Source organism: Pipistrellus kuhlii, unplaced genomic scaffold, assembly GCF_014108245.1.
Source record: "Pipistrellus kuhlii isolate mPipKuh1 unplaced genomic scaffold, mPipKuh1.p scaffold_m20_p_5, whole genome shotgun sequence".
NCBI lineage: Eukaryota > Metazoa > Chordata > Mammalia > Chiroptera > Vespertilionidae > Pipistrellus > Pipistrellus kuhlii.
The window spans coordinates 73,502,124-73,520,713 of record NW_023425551.1 but is presented as its reverse complement, the minus strand read 5'-3'; the positions used below and the strand labels follow the sequence as shown (position 1 = coordinate 73,520,713).

Genomic DNA, 18,590 nt, shown 5'->3' with positions numbered 1-18,590 from the left:
ATGGGGCCCCTGTGTCTCCCCTTTAGGTCGAGTCCAGCCCTGCTCTGGAGGTAAGCTCTTTGCCTTAGTTACCTGTGTAAGGTGTCACCTCAGAATCGCACCTGGTATCTATCACCTTGTAGTGCAAGGTCTGAGTCAGTCTGGTTTTGAGACTTGGAACCAGGGGATGCTTTGGCTGTGGGGTGGCACTGCCCCCTAGAGGTGCCTCGTGGTAATGCCCTTTCCTCCCCTACTGCCAGCCCCCAGTGACCACAGCCACACGCCAGGTTGTAGAGTTCATAAAATCTCTTCCGAGCCAGCGGGCTGCAGCCAGGGCTGCCAACAAGTCCAGAGCCATTGCCTTGTGTTCAAGTGCCTCCAAGGCTGTTGCTCTTCACAGCTTCCAGAGCCTCCCATCACACTGCCACGAGCTGCCAGAGCCCCAGGCAACCCCCTCCCTCCCAAGCCCCAGGGCCTGACCCTGGTATCTGGGGCAAGGTGCTGGGACAGAGGCAAATGTAATAATGTGTGGAAGCCCAAGTGGAGAGTCACATCTCGGTCTCAGCCAACAGACTGTCCCCTAGTCCTGATGTCATTAGCACCATCTGAGAGCTGGGATCTGTGGAAGGCAAGACGGGTGTTCAGACCACCATTTGTTCCTGCAGTGGGGACTATCCACAGGAAGAAAGTGGCCTAGGTTTCCCACACCCATCTTCCCGGATCCCAAGCTGCTTCCAACCTGGCTCTCATCAACCCACAAGGCTCTTACCACTGGGGCACATCCAGGAACTGCTTCCCCGTGGGTGGGCAGCAGGCTCCCGCCCCCTCTCTCCTTCCTGGGTGTGACCAGGCCCTCCTGCCACCTCCTCCTCCTCTTCTCCCTCAGAAAGGAGGTCACAGATCTGCTGCTGCAGCTCCGGGCTAATGCTGTTCTCAGCCAACACCAGGCTCCGCAAAGCTGTGGGGTAATTCTCTACCATGTCCAGCAGGGTCTGGCGTGGAAGAGTATGGAAAAGAATAAACTCAGTTAAGGTGGCTTCCTTGACTCCAGCCTGCCACCCCTTCATTTATGTCCACAGACACCTTGGCTGATTCCCCCGCGCCCCTTCCCCCGGCCTTCCCCAAACATGAAGATGTCTCACCTGAGCAGACTGGTTGGTGAGCCCTGTGCTCTCCAAGTCTAGGACCTCTAAGGTGCGACTGGAGGCCACAGCCACAGCCAGCATCCCTGCCACATGGTCACCTTGGGAGACAGCATGCACACACATATACTCATCTCCCAGACAGCTTCCCCACGGCCCTAACAACCTTAGATCCCACCCCCAGGCCAGGAAACGCTGACAATTGGTAGGTAGCCAGGAGCAGAGCATTGTGATTGGTGAGTGAATGCATGAAGCAAGCCGGAAGTAGTGATGGATGATTTGATCTACCTGTTGGTAATCTATCTGGTCCTCCACACAGGTGACTCCTCTATTACCTCCCAGACCCACCCCTCCATTTTCCCTTCCCCAATGTGGGGGTAACCATGGCAACCGATGGTCCCAGGTTCTTGGAAGGGGAGTGGGGTGGTGAGAACCTAAGGAAGTTTTCTTGAGCCTCACCCAGGGGGTTGTAGTCCAAATTGAGGACGCGGACCTGGGAGCTGTGGGCCACAGCAATGGCAAGGCGGCTCCAGCCCTTAGGAGTGATGCCAGGGTTGGCACTCAGCGTTAACTCCTTCAGACCTGGGCAACAATGCGAGGAGAAGCCAGGATGGAAAAATGTCAGGCCCTCTTTAAGCTCCTACCCTGCCCTAGATCTCTGGGGTGTCCCTAGGGGCTGGGAGTCACCCCACCCCCACTACAGAACTACGGTGCCATTGGAGACCCTGCCCTCCCTGCCCACCAGAACTGGATTTCAGATTCTCCATCCTGTTCAACCCCTCCTCCTCCTCCTTCCTGAAAATACTTAAAATACGTTCTCACCCACACTGTCGGGGCCCTCCGCTCTGGGCCAGGGCCCCTGCCCTCTGCATTAGCTTTTCATCAAGGCCACACCAGCCCATGCCCTCAGCAGGGCCCTGCTCACCAGACTTGGCCCCGTCTGGGGGGAGGAGGCCACAGATGAGGTTGATGGCTTCATCACCCAACATGCAGTCCCCCAGGTCCAGAGCCACAAGGGCAGGATGGAGGGCCAGGGCTGGGTTCAGCAAGGCCAACCCCGCATCTGTCAGGGGGCTCCCATGCAGGCTGGGGGGTGAGACCAGAGAGCAGAGGTTACGCAGTCGCCGGCCCTGTCTGTGGGGAAAGAGGTGAGCCCTGGAGGAGAGGGGGGCGCTCAGGCACAGCTCTGAGGCCAGGCTTTGGGAAGGGAGAAAGGAAGTTCTAGTTTCCTTTCTAGGACTGGGATCCAGGATTGGCAGAGAAGGGGGTGGGAGTGGATTAGGGTTCCTCAGTGGGAGAAGGTGGGGCAGGGCTCTAGTCCAGGGGCAGTGTTCCTTTTTGGGACCTGAGGGGCTCCCCCAGAGGTCAATGCGGTGACCAGGTGAGCGGTGCACCTGCCCACCAGGAAGGGGAGGGTATCCTGTCTCCTTGGGGGCGAGGCTGCGGGTGCTGATCCCAAGAAGGATGAGCTGGGAGGGCGCTGCGGAGGCGTGGGCAGCGGGAGAGGGAGGCGTGTGAGCGGGAAGAGCGGGGCCGGTGGGAAGAGGCACAGGACGGAGCGCGGAGGAAGAGGGGGCAGGGACGCGCGAAGGGAGCCCCGGTGGAGGCCGCACACTCACAAGAGGGACTGGATGGAGCGGTTGGTCCGCAGCGCCTCGGCCAGCTGCTTGATGCGGCTGGGGCTGGACACGACGCCCAGGTTAAGGTTGAGCTGCGCCAAGGACGTGGCCCCGGCGAGGGCGCGGCAGATGCGGCCGAAGTCGCGGTCGCAGAGGCGGCAGCCGCGCAGGGAGAGCAGGCGCACGGCGTTGTCGCGCAGGCCGCGGCAGATGTCCCGCACCTCGGCGCCCGACAGCGGCTCCCCGGAGATCTGGATGGAGCTGGGCAGCATCGTGCCCGCGGCGGGACCTCCAGGGCCGGGGCCGGCGCCCGGGCCGCGGGCGAGGCTGGCAGGGCCGCGGGCGCGGTCTGGGCTCCGGTCGGGGCCCGGGCTGGGGGCGCGGCCGGAGCGGGCGCAGCGGCGGCGGACGAGGCGCCGGAGGCGGCGGCGGAGGCGCGGGAGGCTGTGGCGGCGGCGGCGGCGGCGGCGGAGGCGACGATGAGCGCCGGGGCCCGGGGCGGAGCCGGTCGGGGCGGCGGAGACGCCGAAGTCGCCCGCCGGGGCGGACCGTGCGGTCAGTGTCGGGGCTGCGGGCCGGGAGCTGCTGCGCGCTTGTCCGCGTCTCTAGCGGCGGCGGCGGCCGCTAAGGGGCCTCGGCGGAGGGCGCGCGGGGCAGGTCACCGCTCGGAGTCCCATCCACTGCCTCCCTTCCTCCCTTCAGCCCGGCTCCCCCACCGCGGCCGCAGGGAGAGCCCGAGGCGGGCGGCGGGCAGCGGGCGGCGGGCGGCGGGCGATGGGGCTGCAGCTCCAGCTTCGGATCCGGAGCCGAAGCGGGCGGCGAGTTCCCATGGCAACGTTCGCGTCACCGCCGCTCGCCCCGCCCCTCGCCCCGCCCCTGCCCGGCCCAGCCCGCGGCCCACGAGGGTGCCGCGCGCCGGGCGGTGCCGAGCCGCGGGGACCTCTCTCCGGCGGCTTAGGACGCGCCCTGAGTGCGGGCCCGGCTGCAGGTAAAAATAGGTGTCAGGGCGGAGGCCTGCGACCGGCCGGGGTGGGGAGGGGATGGAGGCACGTGACAGGGAGATGATGTTTGAGGCTATAAACGGGTTCTTCTCCCCATTCCTAAGGACCAGACCCTGAACGCATATTGTTCGCATTGTGGCCAAAAATATATATCATTGAGACGCATTTCAGAGTTTAGTGCTAAAATGGCCAAATGGTCAAAAACAATTGCCAGCTGCTGTGAATTTTTAGGAGCAACCGCAGAGGGGTGTGCGTGACCAGAGAGGAAGAGAGGGAGGGGGAGGGAAGAAACGCTGACTCCTCTAGGGTTTGTGTGTGTCCAGGTTACTCAGAACCAAGCTTTGCCCCATGAGCCAACAAAAGGAAGTGGACCATCTCAGCTCATGCAATGTTCTTCTGTTGAAAATGTCTCTCCCTTTTTTGTGCTAATCCACTTTTTTCCCCCCACTTAGGGTTCCCATGGTTGAAGCCATTGGAGAGGGGTGTGGCTCTCAAAAGCCCTCCCATTCTGAATTCCCACAGTTTATAACAACAGCGCGGGCCACATTGTCTTGTGTGACTCAGCAGCTCAAACTGTCCTCAGACTGCCTCAGTTCGCCTCGCCAGACTGAAAGGTCATTAACACGAAAGACTAACTTTCTGGCTTCTTTAATACCCTTTGCAATAGCTTTACTTCATAGATTGCCAAATGGGGAGAGGAGATAAAGTGGCGTGGCTGAGAACACACAGGTGATCCACCGGAACCAAACACGGCAATAATGAGTGACATTCATTTCCACCTCGCGGGGGAGGGAAGCAAGGGAGACCTCACCTCCCATGCGGAATTTAAGGAGCACGGAAAGAAACACTCAGTAACCAAGATGAGTAATATTTTAATGCAGCCCTAGCCGGTTTGGCTCAGTGGATAGAGCATCGGCCTGTGGACGGAAGGGTCCCAGGTTTGATTCTGATCAAGGACACATACCTGGGTTGTAAGCTCGATCCCCAGCGGGGTGTGTGTGTGTGTGTGTGTGTGTGTGTGTGTGTGGAGGGGGAGCGCACGTGCATGAGGCAGCTGATCCATGATTCTCTCTCTCATCATTGATGTTTCTATCTCTCCCTCTCCCTTCCTCTTTAAAATTAATAAAAAAAATATTTTAAAAATAAATGCAAAAAATCCATGATGGCCGAAACTGGATTGGTTCAGTGGGTAGAGCATCGGCCTGCGGACTGAAGGGTCCCATGTTCGATTCCAGTCAAGGGCATGTACCTTGGTTGCAGACACATCCCCAGTACGGGGTGTGTAGGAGGCAGCTGATTGATGTTTCTCTCTCATCGATGTTTCTAACTCTGTCCCTCTCTGTAAAAAATCAATAAAAAATATTTTTAAAAAATCCATGATGAACAAAACGTCAAGATTGAAAATAAAGATAATGTGTTAGTCTTATGACCCTGTTGCTATTGTGCAGTGGAACAGTGGTTACCAGCCAGCCCAGGGCTCCCAGGCCTGTGCAGCCTCAGGCCCCCCCAGGTGGCTGGCAGCACTGCCTTGCGACGGAGTTGTAGAGCTTCAATTAGCTTTTTACCCTTGGTTCACAATAAGTGAGTATTTTCTAGGTGAACTTAGGGGTAACATTTTCCCCTTATATTTATTTCCATATGATTCTTCACAGCATTGCAATTTATAAAGAACTTTAGTACATATTTAATTTAATTTTGTGTGTGTGTGTGTGGTGGTGTTACCCCCATTTTAGAAAGAAAGAAACTAGGCCTCCGGTGAAGTTCCTAGCCCAGCAGTACCACGCTGGCCAGGGAGGGAGCTGGGATTCGGGCCACCCGTGACCCAGATCCAAACCTGAGCTGCCTCGACAGGTTGCTTCCTACTCTACCCAACCCTCTGCTTCCGCCTTCTCAGCTCTGTGCTCTCATGTCTGTCTCTGCCATTTTCCCAGGGGGGTGTGGATGTGATTGTGTGTGTACAGTGACATGTGTGTCTGCTTGTGTGTGTGTGTACACATATGTGGGTGTGCACGTGTGTGTTTAGAGTATGAGGACACGTGACACAGAACAGAAAATGTGGGAAAGAGGGCTGCGGATGCTGCGGTGAGGCGGAGCGCCCCTCTAACTTACTTGGACTCAGGAGCGCCTGTGGAGAGCTAGCACAGCCCTGAGAGCTGAGTGCACTTGACCTCCTCCTCCATCCCCAGGAACTGTTGCCAGGGTCAGCGGCAGGCCATCGCCCCTTTTGTTGAACAGTATGCCATTGTATATATACACCGTATTTCGTTACACATTCACCCGTTGATAAATAGCTAGGTTGCTTCCATATATTGCTTTCGTAAATACTGAAGTGAACATAGGGGTACATATATCTTTTCAAATTAATGTTTTTATTTCTTTAGATAAATACTTAGAAGTGGAATTGCTGAGTCATATGCTAGTTCTGTTTTTAGTTTTTTAAAAAAAAATACATTTTATTGATTTTTTACAGAGAGGAAGAGAGAGGGATAGTAACATCTATCAGCTGCTTCCTGCACACCCCCTACTGGGGATGTGCTGGTAACCAAGGTACATGCCCTTGACTGGAATCGAACCTGGGACCCTTCAGTCCCACAGGCCTACGCTCTATCCACTGGGCCAAACCGGTGTCAGCCCTCTTAAATATATTTTTATTGATTTCAGAGAGGAAGGTAGAGGAAGAGAGAGGTAGAAACATCAGTGATGAGAGAGAATCATTGATCAGCTGCCTCTTTCAAATCTGGGCATGTGCCCTGACTGGGAATCTAACTGTGACTTCCTGGTTCATAGGTCAACACTCAACCACTGAGCCATGCCAGTTGTGGTCTCCGTGTGGTTTTGATTTACATTTCCATGATGGTTTGTTCTATCCACTGAGCTAAACTGGCCAGGGCTGGGATTGCTTTCTTAATCTCTCCTTCCACTCATTTGTTATTAGTGTATAGAAACATGATGGATTTCTGTATATTAATTTTGTATCCTACTACTTTACAGAATTCATTTATTAATTCCATTACTTTTTTTGGTGAGTTCTTTAGGGTTTTCTATAATTGTATCATGCCATCTACAAATAGTGACAGTTTTACTTATTCCTTTCCGATCTGGATGTCTTTTATTTCTTTTTCTTGTCTGATTGCTGTGGTTGGGATTGCCAGTAAGCATATTTAATAATAGCAGTTAGAGGGGGCATCCTTGTCTTGTTCCTGATATTAGAGGAAAAGCTTTTAGCTTCTCACCATTGAGTATAATATGCCTTTTATTATGTTGAAATAAGTTCTTTTTATACCCATTTTGTTGAGTTTTTATCATAAATGCTTGTTGAATTTTGTTAACCAATGCCACCTCAAAAAGTTCAATTAAAAAATTGCATCTGGCAATGAAAAGGTCATCTTTGACTGCTCAAGGACTTCCAGTAAGAGATAGGGGTGTGACCTTGACCACAGTGGTTTAATGGGGAGTGGGCGTTGAGGAAGTGGGGGGGGGGGGGGGGAGAAAAGGGATACCAGGCAGCCGAAGGGTGGCGAGTCTGTGCCCTTCCCTGAGGAGACATAAGCATGCTCTTGACCAAGGGTGTCAGTCATCTTTCCTGAAGTCCTGTTGTAAACCTCCTGCTGGCAGTGTGGGTGTTGGGACAACAGAAATTCCTTTTCCACCTATGCATGTGTGTATGAACTGCCTTTTTGTTCCAGAAAGGACTCCATTGGCTCGGGTTCTGGTCTGCCATGGACCACCCAGACTCAGCCTCCCGTACTGTGTTTCGTGCTGTAGAGGACGACACAGGTCTGTATGTAAATTGCCAGTTTCCAAAGCTGACGTATGCTGTCAGAGCACAGAGGCAAGGGGGGTTGGAACGGGAACACTCAGACACCATCTTTCCTCCTGGGGGAGCATAATTGAGCAGGTGCAATCCTTAGGGCTCAGCTGCTCCCGCAGATGGCCTGATAGCCAGCTCAAAATCTGCCCCAGCCTTACGTCGCTGGCAAGCCTCACAAGTGTGGGTTAATGCTATGTCCTGGTTGTATGGGCCTCTCCCCTCCTGCTGCACCAGTCCTGTGAGGGTCCCTGACAAGCTGAGACCCCATTCCCCAGGTATGCCTCACTGTGCCTTTTTTTTTTTTTTTTTTTTTTTTTTAGCTGTGACTCCAGATAGGATCCAAAGAGGAGTTTTACCATCTCTGAGTCTCTGGGTTTTATGGAGACTTAGTTTACCCTTCTGTGTTAGCCTCTTAAGGCGCTGCGTCAACCTTAAAAGGGCACAGTAAAGGGCTCACTGTGCCTCTTTCTTTTCTTTCTTTTTTTAAAATATATTTTATTGATTTTTCACAGAGAGGGAGAGGGATAGTTAGAAACATCGATGAGAGAGAATCATCAATTAGCTGCCGCTTGCACACCCCCTACTGGGGATGTGCCCGCAACCAAGGTACATGCCCTTGCCCGGAATCGAACCAGGGACCTTCAGTCCGTAGGCCGACGCTCTATCCACTGAGCCAAACTGGTCCCGGCATCTCTTTTTTAATTTAAAAAGTTATTTACTTTTATTCAATTTATTTAAACTAAAAACAACCCATCCATTTCTTCTACTCCCCCACCCTTCCCGTGGCAACCACCAGGCTATGCAGACCACCACTGTGTCCGGCTGCAGCACTTTGTGGCCTTGATGTCCCAGGACTCCTATTTTACCTCAGCTGTCCTGTCTGGACAGTGCTGGGGTCTGAGAATGCTGTGTCACCTCAGCAGGCCCCAGGGACTTCCAGATTTATAGCCTAGAAGCCTGCTTTCTTCAAAGGTCTGTTGAGACTTTAGCTTTGCGTTAAAGTTGATGCTCAACCACTGAGTAGTTGTTTTTAAGAGTAACCAGCATTCTTGAAAAGGACAGAACTCCTGAAGAGAGTGTGTTCCTCTGGCTTCAATATAACTTGGGCAAAGCCAAGTTTGGCTTCAAATGTGGGCCAACCCAGGAAAATTATTCCTACACCACGGCCCAGGTGTATAAGGGCCTTATAACGACATGGGGTTGAGCCTGGAAGTTTCTGTCCAATTGTCATCGCTCCACTGGTGTCCCAGACTCAAGCTGGGTGCACTGCTCCACCTAATGGTTCTTGTGTTTGAGGCCTCCCTGCTGCTCCGTGGGCAGCTGTCCTCTGCACCCAGGGACAGGCTCCATATTCAATCTGGCTTCGGGGTAGTCTGGGCTGTCCTACCTTCATCCCGACTGTCCCACCTTCCATCCTGAGGGTATAAATGAGGGAACGTGTGACATTACTGCCACTGACAGAACAGCAGAGAGCACAGGAAGTGGGGTGGCAGGGAGGGCCATTGGAAGGGTGCTGCAGTCCCAGACCTCAATCAGTATTTTAATTACCAAGTCTATATTTAACAAGACAATGTGGGAGAAATAGAAGGAAGGAAGGGGTGGGCGGTGAGAGGGCCTCAGAGGCGATGACCCACTTTCTGCACTGGCTGCAGAGCCCTGCAGTCCTGGCCGGGTGCCTGGCCTTGTGCTCTTCAGAAGCCCCAACAGGCGTTGAAGGAGGTGCTTAAGCGGCCACAGCTCTGGCAGCTGCAGACCCATCAGAGACGTGCCTGCAGTTCTGTCCTTGAGTCTTCCTCCACTCTGCAGCAGGGCTACGGGGGGCTGGCCAAGGGTTTCGGTGGGGTCAGTGTGACTGCAGGATCACCTCGACGGCCTTGACTGTAGTGTTGAGCACCCTGGCTGGAGGCCTCGCATCAGGGAGCACAGCGGGGATGTCTCTGGGGACCCTCTGCATGGGTGGGATGTTGGGGCCCTCCAGTGTGTCCAGGATCCCTGAGAGGAGGAGGAGGAGGAGGATGGAATGTGAGCAAGAGCTAGCTGGATCCTGCACTAGGCAGCTGTGCTTCCCTCCCCACACCCGGGCCTCCTGTCACTTACCCTCTACCACCTTGTGGTAGGCAAAGTGCAGATAGAGCAGGAAGAGCATGTGCAGGGCAGCGAGGGTGCCACAGAGGAGCAGCCGCTGTGTGGGGCCCACAGTCCGTGACACCAGCACTGCCACCTAGGGCAACAGGAACATAGCTTAGGCAGTGGTGGCCAACCGGGGGTCCGTGGGCCAGTGGTGGTCTGTGAGGTCCGCAGGCCGGTGGCCGCTGGCTTAGAGGGCCTGGCTCCAGTGAGCGGTGTGGAGAAGATACTCCTCCCAGATCAGAACCCTCTTCGGGCCCTTCTCCCCCACTGAGAGCCTCTTATGAGCTTTCCCCAGCTCCCCGGGAGGACAGCCCCGCCCTGGAAATCTGCCCAGCTTACCATACGCAGGGTGGACAGCCCGCCCACCAGCAGCCAGAAGAGGTAGAAGAGGGCATGCAGGTGGATGTTGTAGGTGACGAGCAGGACAATGCAGTGCCCGAAGAGGCCGTAGCCCTAGAAGGAAGGTGGAGAGGAAAACCTCTCAGGGGGGCTGGCCTTTGGACCCTCATGGGGACCCTGAGAAAGAAAAGGTCCCCGGCCAGCTCATCCCATTCCAGGCCATGGAGCCCCATGACAGACGCACACCAGGGCCTGGTTAGTGTTATAAGGTCACCCTTGCCCACCACCTCGCTGGACTCCTTACCAGCAGTGCCAGCATCTGGAGCATGGTGATCTGGGCGTTGCACAGGTAGGCGAGGAAGTAGATGAAGGACGAGACACCCAGCCAATAGCCAAAGCAGGTGCCAATGGCTGTGCCCATCAGGGTGCCCTCCCGCTGTGGGGGCGAAGGCTCTGCTTAGTCCTGGGAGGCCTCTGGTCTCAGCCTTACCCAGGGCTATCCGCAGGGCTGCTTCTAACTCACTACAACGTTTTCTCCTTGGGCAGCTCAGCTCAGCCACCCCCCCAAAGGCCTCTGTCCTGCTTACGATAATGGTGTCAGACGTCTTCATCCCATGGAGGAGAATGGCAACCAGCGTGAAGACCAGCATGAGAGGGCCATAGAGCTCACCAGCAATTTTCTGTGAAAACACCAACTCATTCAGGCTGGAGGGCCCAACGGCTCTTCTGTTTATTCCTTCCTAGGTTTGGCCTGGTGACCCCACCCTCTGCCCCAGGGCCTCCTCTGGCTCTTCCAGTCATGCTCCCCTCCATTCACCTGGGGGAAGTTGACCATCTTGATGGGGATCATGGACTCCAGGAGCCTGGGAGAGGAGAGAGGAGAGCAGAGGCAGCACTTATGAGGTTCTGGAGGCCTGAATCTTATTCATCTAACTCCAGGGAGCATGCTAGATGGTAAAGGGAGAAGAGGGTAGTAAAGACGGACAGGGAATGAGGAAATCACTTCTTTGCCTGAAAAATGCTCCCAGGAAGGACCACCCCTGATGCCGTGCTGACTGATGCAGCAGCAACATGGAGAGCTCAGGGAGCCCAGCTGGGCCTTGCAGAGGGTTTGAGAGTTTGCCTGTTTGAACTGCTCTCCTTTAAAAGGCAAACTCCGAGAGCCCAGATTTCCGAACAGTGATGGGGAAGCCCTGGGAAAGGTTCTGAAGGTGGCACTTGAGGGGACCAGTGTGCCTCCTTCCTCTCTTCTGATTGTCATTCCTCCAGGCACTGCTGAGTACCTTCTTGGAATGTATTTGAAGTGGTTGGGATGAAATTCCAGGCAGAAGGAATACAAGTCCCCACTCTCTTCTTAAGTGGCTAGCTCCCAATACCACCTTGGAATTTGACTAGACTTTACTCTCCTGGGAAACCCACTCTGTCGCCCCGTCTAGCCTGCTCCGGGTCAGATGTCCCCCATGTGTCCCTTCACAGCAAATGAGTGCTGAACTATAACTGCCCTCCAGGCCAGGCTCCATGTGTCTTCCCCGCTAACTCAGACACACCTAGCAGAGGATGTAGAGAAAAAAGCTTAGTAAGTACTTGCTGAGTGTACTGGGCATTTGCTAAGTATTGGTTAAATTAAAGGATCAACAAAGAACCAAACCAAGATTAATTCCAGTTCTTGAAAAGTCAGTCAACAACTATCTACTGATATTCTGATGCAGAGACTGTTCTGGTGCTGGGAATAAATGATAAGCAAAACAAAGCCTGCTTTTGAGGAGGTCTCTGGGGAGACAGACACAAGAAAAGAAGTATAGATTGCTTAAATAAACAAGGCACACGGCCTGCCGGCCATGAGTTTGGTGTTTGGTAAGTGTTATCTGTTAGAGGGAAGCACAGACCTCCATGGGGGCACCAGGAAGGGACAAGCTGGACATAGGGTGAGGAATGAGAAACAAAGGAAGCGACATCTGAGCTAGGTTCCCAGGGAAGATGAGTGGTTTACTAGATGGAAAAGAGGAGGAGGTGGTGTGAACACCATATCCTGTTCCGGGACTGGTGAGAGGAATGGTGCAGCAGGAATACAGATGTGACGATGAAGGCTGGTGGTGTCAGGAAGAGGGGGCTCTAAGGGCTTGGTCTCCGGTGTAGTTTAGATGTGAGAAGGGCAGCTTCTGCTAGGAGAAGGAGCCTCACCTGCTTCGCACCTGGGCAGGCTCCACATCAAAGTAGGGTCTCAGGATGTCGATGTTGGCATACAAGCTGAAGGCCCTCGAGGCTTGCCTCTTCCCTGCCTGCCACATCTGAAGGAAGGGAGACAAGGGTGGGGTGGATGGGTATTGTCAGACTGTTGGCTCTAAGCCCTCTTGGTATTTTCTGTTGGGTTTCTACATGGTTCTGTGCCAGAACCTGGGGCCTCCTAGGTGTACTTTCCATCCTAGGGCCAGGGATCGTCTTACCTGGTCAGCCACCTGCCGGCTCAGCTGTCCCTTAAAGCCCTTCATGCCCAGGAATTCCCCATCCTCCTCTTCAGCAGCGGCTGCATCAGCGTCTACTTCTTCCTCACGCAGGCGCTGGTGCAGCTCGCCCATGTCCTCGAAGCTGGAGCCTGAGGTATCGTCCATGTTCTCCATGTCAATCACGGCTGAGCCCCCACCCTGTGAAGACAATAAGCTCCTAGAGTGCAGGACCTTTCTGTCCCATCCATTACGTCCCTCTTTGGTCATCCCAGGACTTGGGGCTTTGTTCTTCCACTACCGAGGAGTTGGCCTGGAATCACCACAGACCAGGCCATTCTCTTGCACTCCTTCCTTCTCAGAACCTTGCTTCTCTCTCTCTTCTAGCCTGAGGAACCGACTATTCCCTGCCTCCCATACAAGTTTTTCTCCTACCTTTCCTATCAAAGCCCAAAGGACTGCAAAAGTGCCCCCTTCCTTTGTCTCTCCCAACTCCAAACAAGACTGTGCACAGTGTGGTTCTAGCTTGCACTACTCCCCATGACCCCGACCGATCTCTTAACTTGTCCTGAAAGAAAGCGTGTGGGGCCAAAGACCCGAGGCCTCTGGCTGGAGTACATGTCCTGTCCGCCCTTTCAGGTCAGCACTAGTCGTGAACACGAAGACCCAAAGGAGAGGAAAAGTGCTGCAAATGGAGCGGACTTCTAGGGCCCGGGGAGAGTCTGCACGACACTTCTGACCACTGCCGCCCGTAGGGCTGCTGGCAGCCGGAGCCTTGAGGCCATTACCTGGATGTTTTCTTCGAACCCTCCCCATTCCGGGCCAGTCCCATTTCGGGAGCCGCCGGCCGGCGTCGCCGTAGTTGCCATGTCCCTCGAGGGCTCCCGTCGCTGAATCCCGCGCTACTCCCCGCGCGGAGGGCGAGGGCGAGAGACGTGGGCCTGAGAGGAGGAAAGGTACAGGGGTGAGAGGTGGAATCAACCCGACAGCAAAAAAGAAAAGAAAAAAGAAACCCGGATGTTTGGCTCAAACTGACTTCCGGAAGCTGGGGACGTGGACTAGGGCGGAGTCTCGCGATATTTAATCTTCCAGGCGGGGACGCGTTGCCTCGGAGACAGAGGAGGGCGAGTAGAACGTACGCGCCGGTGGCAACCTCAGTCACGTGTTCGCAGGGCTCGAAGATGGCGGCGGCGCAGGCGGTGGAAGAAATGCGGAGCCGCGTGGTTCTAGGGGAGTTCGGAGTTCGCAATGTAAGCTTTGTGGCCTTGAGGTCGGGAGGAGAAAAATGAGAGGGGGACGGGATTAGCCTCGCTGCCCCTTCGCGGTCAGACTCGTCTCTCTTTCCTTTAGGTTCACACCACCGACTTTCCCGGGAACTATTCGGGCTATGATGATGCCTGGGACCAGGACCGCTTTGAGAAGGTGGGTGGAGCTGGACTTGTCGGAGAGAGTATGAGGATCGAGCCTAGTGGTTTGAGCAGCCTGTGCTCAGAAGCTGTCCCTGGGGATTGACTCGGTTCATAAAAGGTTTACTGAGCAATGTGCTCTGTGCACACGTGGTTTCCACCCAGTTCTGCGAACAAGATGTTCAGTCTGGTTGGAGAAGAGCGCGCATAAACAAACGGTTTCAGTGTAACGTGGAAAGCGCCGGCTGATAGCAGTAAGGACGAGGGGGATGGAGTGGGGTGGGGGTATCCCATTCCGCAGAAGCAATCTAGAATGGAAGGGAAGATAGAGGAATGAAAGATTTCGTTAAAGGGATGACATCTACATTGAGCCTAGGATGAGGAGAAACTAAGAAGAGAAGCTAAATTACAGGGGCTGTGTGAGCAGTTCATTATTGCTAGAACATGAAGTGGATGGCCTGGCGGCTGTTGCTCAGGGGTTGAGCGTTGACCCATGAACCAAGAGGTCACAGTTCTGTTCCAGGTCAGGCACATGCCTAGGTTGCAGCCTCATCCCCTGTAGGGTACGTGCAGGTGACGGCCTATTGATGTCTCTCACGGATGTTTTATCATTCTCCCTTCCTCTCTAAGAATCAGTAAAAACATATTTTTAAAAAAGTATAAAATGGATGGGCATGAGTGGTGGGCAAGATTAAAATGTGTCTTAGGGACTGTAGGTGATAGAGCAAAGAGGGTATAAAAGTATAATACGTTTGATGATTGCATTGATATGGGTGTAAGGGGGGAGTGTAAATGACCTAGTTTGGGGAACTCTGATGAATGGGGACATCATTCATTGATAATAGATTTGGGGATTGATGATGCATTCACTTTCATGCAAGTAGATAAGTCTATCAGGCTAGAATATATGTTTGAGATGAGAAGTGAGATATTTTGGGAGTTGTCAGTACAGATAATTGCTAAGACTAAGTGTGGTTGAGGTCACTTTGGAGGGAAAACTTGGGGAGTAATGTTTACAGTGTAGGTGGAAGTAGTGAGTGAATTTAGGATTCAGAGAAGGAAGAGAACCAAAAGACTGGTGCTCAGAAATCAAGGCACTAGTTTGTAAAAGAAGGGACCTATCAATGCTAAATTCACCAGAAAAGGCTAACAAGATACGGCTTTAGTGTCAACTGGACTAAGCAGTATGGAAGCATGTTTTCTAGAAAGGTCTCTCTGGATGGTCTGGCTGAAAGCCATAGTGCAGACACACACAGAAACAACTGGTGTCCTTTGACACATGATTGGATAAAGAAGAGGTGGTGCAGCCCAGCTGGTATGGCTCAGTGGTTGAGCATCGGCCTGTGAATCAGGAGGTTATGGTTCAATTCCTGGTCAGGGCCATGCCCGGGTTGTGGACTGTATCCCCCATAGGGGGCGTGCAAGAAGTAGAACAGTGATTTCTTCTCATCATTGATGTTTCTCTCCTGACTGAAAGTAGCAAATGAACAAACAAGAAAAATAAAACTCGTAGGTACGGATGATAATATGGTGGCTACCAGAGGGAAAGGGTGTGTGTGTATGATAGTAAAAGGTAAAGGGGGACAAATATATGGTGATAGATGATGACTTGGGTGGTGGTTCACAATGCAATATACAGATCATGTATCCAAGATTGTACACTTGAAACCTATATGATCTTACTAACCCATGTTACCCCTATAGATTAAAACAAAAAACAAAGAATTAGGGGAGAGCTCTAGCCAGTATGGCTCAGTGGATAGAGCACTGGCCTTTGGACTGAAAGGTCCTGGGTTCAGTTCCAGTCAAGGGCACATGCCTGGGTTGTGGGCTCAATCCCCAGTGGGGGGTATGTAGGAGGCAGTCCAGTGATGCTCATTGATATTTCTCTCTCCCTCTCCCTTCCTCTCTGAAATCAATAAAAAAATTTTTTTTTTTTAATTGGGGGAGAAAGGAACATCTAAAAGAATGTTAATACTTTAAGGGGAAAGTATTGACTATACGGAGAGCAAGATTCATTTAGTGTTTTTTTGTGTGTGTGTGTTTGTTTTTAGAATTTCCGTGTGGATGTGGTACACATGGATGAAAATGAACTGGAGTTTGACATGGTGGGAATTGATGCAGCCATTGCCAATGCTTTTCGGCGTATTCTATTAGCTGAGGTATTGATGGGCCTGGTGGCAGGGGTGAGGTGTGTGGGGAGATCTCACTTTAAGAATTGTCTTAAGGCTTAGTTTTCCTGAAATTCTGCTGAGCATTTCTCCTGCTCATGTATAAATTTTTCATCAAGCATTTTTACAGGAAGAGGCCTTTCCCTACCTATGTCAGCTGTCAGGGAGTTTATGTCTTGATAGGTGATGCTGTTTTGTTGGGCAGGTGCCAACCATGGCTGTGGAAAAGGTCCTGGTGTACAACAACACATCCATTGTCCAGGACGAGATCCTCGCTCATCGCTTGGGGCTCATTCCCATTCATGCGGATCCCCGTCTTTTTGAATATCGGAACCAAGGTGAGGGCTTGAGAAAATGAAATTGCGGGAGAAGGAGAGTAACTATTTTTCTGCAGAGTAGATTGTGAAATCAGACTGCCTGTGTTCAAATCCTGGATTTACTATACTAAACCTTTGGTACATTCGTGTTATCTATGAGAACACTTGCCTTGATTTTAATGAATATGTTGAGTATTAAATGAGAAATATAACACAGTATGGTGCCTGGCGCTCAAATGTGCACTAGTCCTTTGAGAGCTGCCACCCCCCTCTTCATGCAGGAGACGAAGAAGGCACAGAAATAGACACACTGCAGTTTCGGCTTCAAGTCAGGTGTACTCGGAACCCCCATGCTGCGAAAGATTCCTCTGACCCCAATGAACTCTATGTGAACCACAAAGGTGAGGATTGGTGGTGTGACAGAGAGGGCCTCCCTGTTGGGTGCCAACTTTAGGAACTCGGGTCTTTTGATGTGCTTCTTCTCTTCTAGTGTACACCAGGCACATGACATGGGTTCCCCTGGGGAACCAGGCTGACCTCTTCCCGGAGGGCACCATCCGACCAGTGCATGACGACATCCTCATCGCTCAGCTGCGGCCTGGCCAGGAGATTGACCTGCTCATGCACTGTGTCAAGGGCATTGGTGAGAACCCCATGAGCTGTCCTAGGAGGAAGGTAGTTTGAATACATTGGGGTGAGGCGTGGCTAAGGGACTCGGCTAAGATGTCACCAACAGGCTTTGGGAATGTCAAGAAAGGTTTTCCCACAGGCTCTGATTTCCTTCCAGGTAAAGATCATGCCAAGTTTTCACCTGTGGCAACAGCCAGTTACAGGCTCCTGCCGGACATCACACTGTTGGAGCCCGTGGAAGGGGAGGCAGCTGAAGAGCTGAGCCGGTGCTTCTCACCTGGTGTGATCGAGGTGCATGAAGTCCAAGGTATATGGTTTTTGGGCTGCTGTTCAGGTCAAGGCTTAAGGTATATTTTCTTTGAAAGTAGCAGAGAGAATGAAAGCTCTGGGCTCATGTGTTGATAACATGGTTTGTTTCCATTAGGTAAAAAAGTGGCCAGAGTTGCCAATCCCCGGCTAGATACCTTCAGCAGGGAAGTCTTCCGGAATGAGAAGCTAAAGAAGGTTGTGCGGCTTGCTCGGGTTCGGGACCATTATATCTGTGAGTATCCAGTTTGCAGGGAGTGATGGGGGACAGCTCTTTGGTGTTACAGCTTCCTTGCAGAGTTCAGATGTAAAATCTAGCAAGCAGTCTAGGCTAACCTGTCTCTTTGGTTCCCAGTCTCCGTTGAGTCAACGGGGGTATTACCACCTGATGTGCTGGTGAGCGAAGCCATCAAGGTACTGATGGGCAAGTGCCGGCGGTTCTTGGATGAACTAGATGCAGTTCAGATGGACTGAGGCTTGCAGACTTACTAGCATGACTGGGCTTGGACGCTCCTGAGGCACGCTGACGATTTTGGGTTCTGACCTGCTGCCACGACTGCTGTGGAGAGCCTAATGTGACTGGGACAATTCCAGCTTCACTTTAGTAAATACATTTTGTTAAATGTGTCACAAAATGCGACCTTTATGCCTTTATAAGGCCTCCATGTAAATAAATTCACATCCAAACAAAACGTGTTTTGTCTGAGATCACTTTTCCAGGATTGGTTCACAAATATGGGGCCTCAGTTCAAATAGGTTTGGCGTTAACAGCATACTGGCCTTAGATGTCATTGCAGGTTAGGGCCAACAAGGCCTACATGAGAAACACCAAACAGGTGTTTTCTGGGGACAGTCAGAAAATCCTGTATGCCACTTAACGTACCTCTTGGATACTGGAGGAAATGGCTGATAGAAAAAAGGGTGGTCCTTAGCAGACAAGTTACATTGCTGTCAACCACATGAGTGCCTGGCAGTGTGGCTCAGCAGTTGAGAGTAGACTCAGGAACTATGAGGTCACTGGCTCAATCCCCAGTAGGGGGCATGCAGGAAGCAGCTAATCAATGATTCTCTCTCATTGATGTTTCTATTTTCCTCTCCCTTTCTGAAAGCAATACAAATATATATACACACACACACACACACACACACACACACACAGGATGAATATCAATTCCCTTTGGACTATCAGAGACAAGTCCAGAGCCACCAATGACAGCCCTGGGAGCGGTATGGGCTGCCTGGTCTACATTTGTCAGGGATAGAAATCTCTTTCTAGCCTGACAGAGCATGTCCATCAG

The 18,590-nt window shown here is 52.5% G+C and overlaps 3 protein-coding genes and 1 non-coding gene across 9 annotated transcripts; 1 reads left to right on the top strand and 3 right to left on the bottom strand.

Annotated features, from left to right (window-relative positions):
• Positions 1-270: 270 nt before the first annotated feature.
• LRRC73 (leucine rich repeat containing 73) lies at positions 271-3,334 on the bottom strand. Of its 3 annotated transcripts, none has more exons than XM_036414511.2 (6): positions 2,741-3,334; positions 2,047-2,207; positions 1,581-1,703; positions 1,122-1,222; positions 749-971; positions 271-598 (listed from the first exon to the last, which is right to left on the bottom strand). In XM_036414511.2, exons 1-6 carry the CDS (start codon positions 3,010-3,012, stop codon positions 528-530), a joined length of 951 nt encoding a protein of 316 aa, XP_036270404.1. In that variant the 5' UTR covers positions 3,013-3,334; the 3' UTR covers positions 271-527. The 3 variants fall into 3 exon arrangements, with proteins under 3 accessions (XP_036270404.1, XP_036270402.1, XP_036270405.1); XM_036414509.2 differs by having other exon boundaries at positions 2,047-2,255; positions 2,741-3,313; XM_036414512.2 differs by lacking the exon at positions 1,581-1,703 and having other exon boundaries at positions 2,047-2,255; positions 2,741-3,313.
• A 4,536-nt stretch (positions 3,335-7,870) lies between these two features.
• On the bottom strand, positions 7,871-7,995 carry LOC118706253. Its single transcript, XR_004983968.1, has one exon. It is a non-coding gene; the product is annotated as a small nucleolar RNA SNORA26 (small nucleolar RNA).
• Positions 7,996-9,074: 1,079 nt separating this feature from the next.
• Positions 9,075-13,482, bottom strand: YIPF3 (Yip1 domain family member 3). Of its 3 annotated transcripts, XM_036414503.2 has the most exons (9): positions 13,251-13,482; positions 12,466-12,663; positions 12,203-12,309; positions 10,839-10,884; positions 10,609-10,701; positions 10,326-10,457; positions 10,022-10,135; positions 9,650-9,773; positions 9,075-9,544 (listed from the first exon to the last, which is right to left on the bottom strand). In XM_036414503.2, the coding sequence occupies exons 1-9, from the start codon at positions 13,329-13,331 to the stop codon at positions 9,396-9,398; spliced, it is 1,044 nt and encodes a 347-aa protein (XP_036270396.1). In that variant the 5' UTR covers positions 13,332-13,482; the 3' UTR covers positions 9,075-9,395. The 3 variants fall into 3 exon arrangements, with proteins under 3 accessions (XP_036270396.1, XP_036270399.1, XP_036270397.1); XM_036414506.2 differs by lacking the exon at positions 10,022-10,135; XM_036414504.2 differs by lacking the exon at positions 10,609-10,701.
• A 21-nt stretch (positions 13,483-13,503) lies between these two features.
• POLR1C (RNA polymerase I and III subunit C) lies at positions 13,504-17,984 on the top strand. Of its 2 annotated transcripts, XM_036414507.2 has the most exons (9): positions 13,504-13,712; positions 13,813-13,884; positions 15,923-16,030; positions 16,245-16,377; positions 16,638-16,757; positions 16,847-16,999; positions 17,144-17,293; positions 17,411-17,527; positions 17,648-17,984. In XM_036414507.2, the coding sequence occupies exons 1-9, from the start codon at positions 13,644-13,646 to the stop codon at positions 17,764-17,766; spliced, it is 1,041 nt and encodes a 346-aa protein (XP_036270400.1). In that variant the 5' UTR covers positions 13,504-13,643; the 3' UTR covers positions 17,767-17,984. The 2 variants fall into 2 exon arrangements, with proteins under 2 accessions (XP_036270400.1, XP_036270401.1); XM_036414508.2 differs by lacking the exon at positions 16,847-16,999.
• Positions 17,985-18,590: the final 606 nt, after the last annotated feature.

Coding starts and splice junctions, on each gene's coding strand:
- LRRC73 (XM_036414509.2), bottom strand. CDS start 3,012: ATGCTGCCCAGCTCCATCCAGATCTCCGGGGAGCCGCTGTCGGGCGCC. Junction 1,223..1,580: donor TTTGGACTACAACCCCCTGG/GTGAGGCTCAAG, acceptor CTGTCTCCCAAG/GTGACCATGTGGCAGGGATG. Junction 599..748: donor TTCCTGGATGTGCCCCAGTG/GTAAGAGCCTTG, acceptor TGCCTTCCACAG/ATCCCAGCTCTCAGATGGTG.
- YIPF3 (XM_036414503.2), bottom strand. CDS start 13,331: ATGGCAACTACGGCGACGCCGGCCGGCGGCTCCCGAAATGGGACTGGC. Junction 10,702..10,838: donor AGATGGTCAACTTCCCCCAG/GTGAATGGAGGG, acceptor GTGTTTTCACAG/AAAATTGCTGGTGAGCTCTA. Junction 10,458..10,608: donor AGACGTCTGACACCATTATC/GTAAGCAGGACA, acceptor TCGCCCCCACAG/CGGGAGGGCACCCTGATGGG.
- POLR1C (XM_036414507.2), top strand. CDS start 13,644: ATGGCGGCGGCGCAGGCGGTGGAAGAAATGCGGAGCCGCGTGGTTCTA. Junction 16,378..16,637: donor TTTTGAATATCGGAACCAAG/GTGAGGGCTTGA, acceptor CTCTTCATGCAG/GAGACGAAGAAGGCACAGAA. Junction 17,294..17,410: donor CGAGGTGCATGAAGTCCAAG/GTATATGGTTTT, acceptor TGTTTCCATTAG/GTAAAAAAGTGGCCAGAGTT.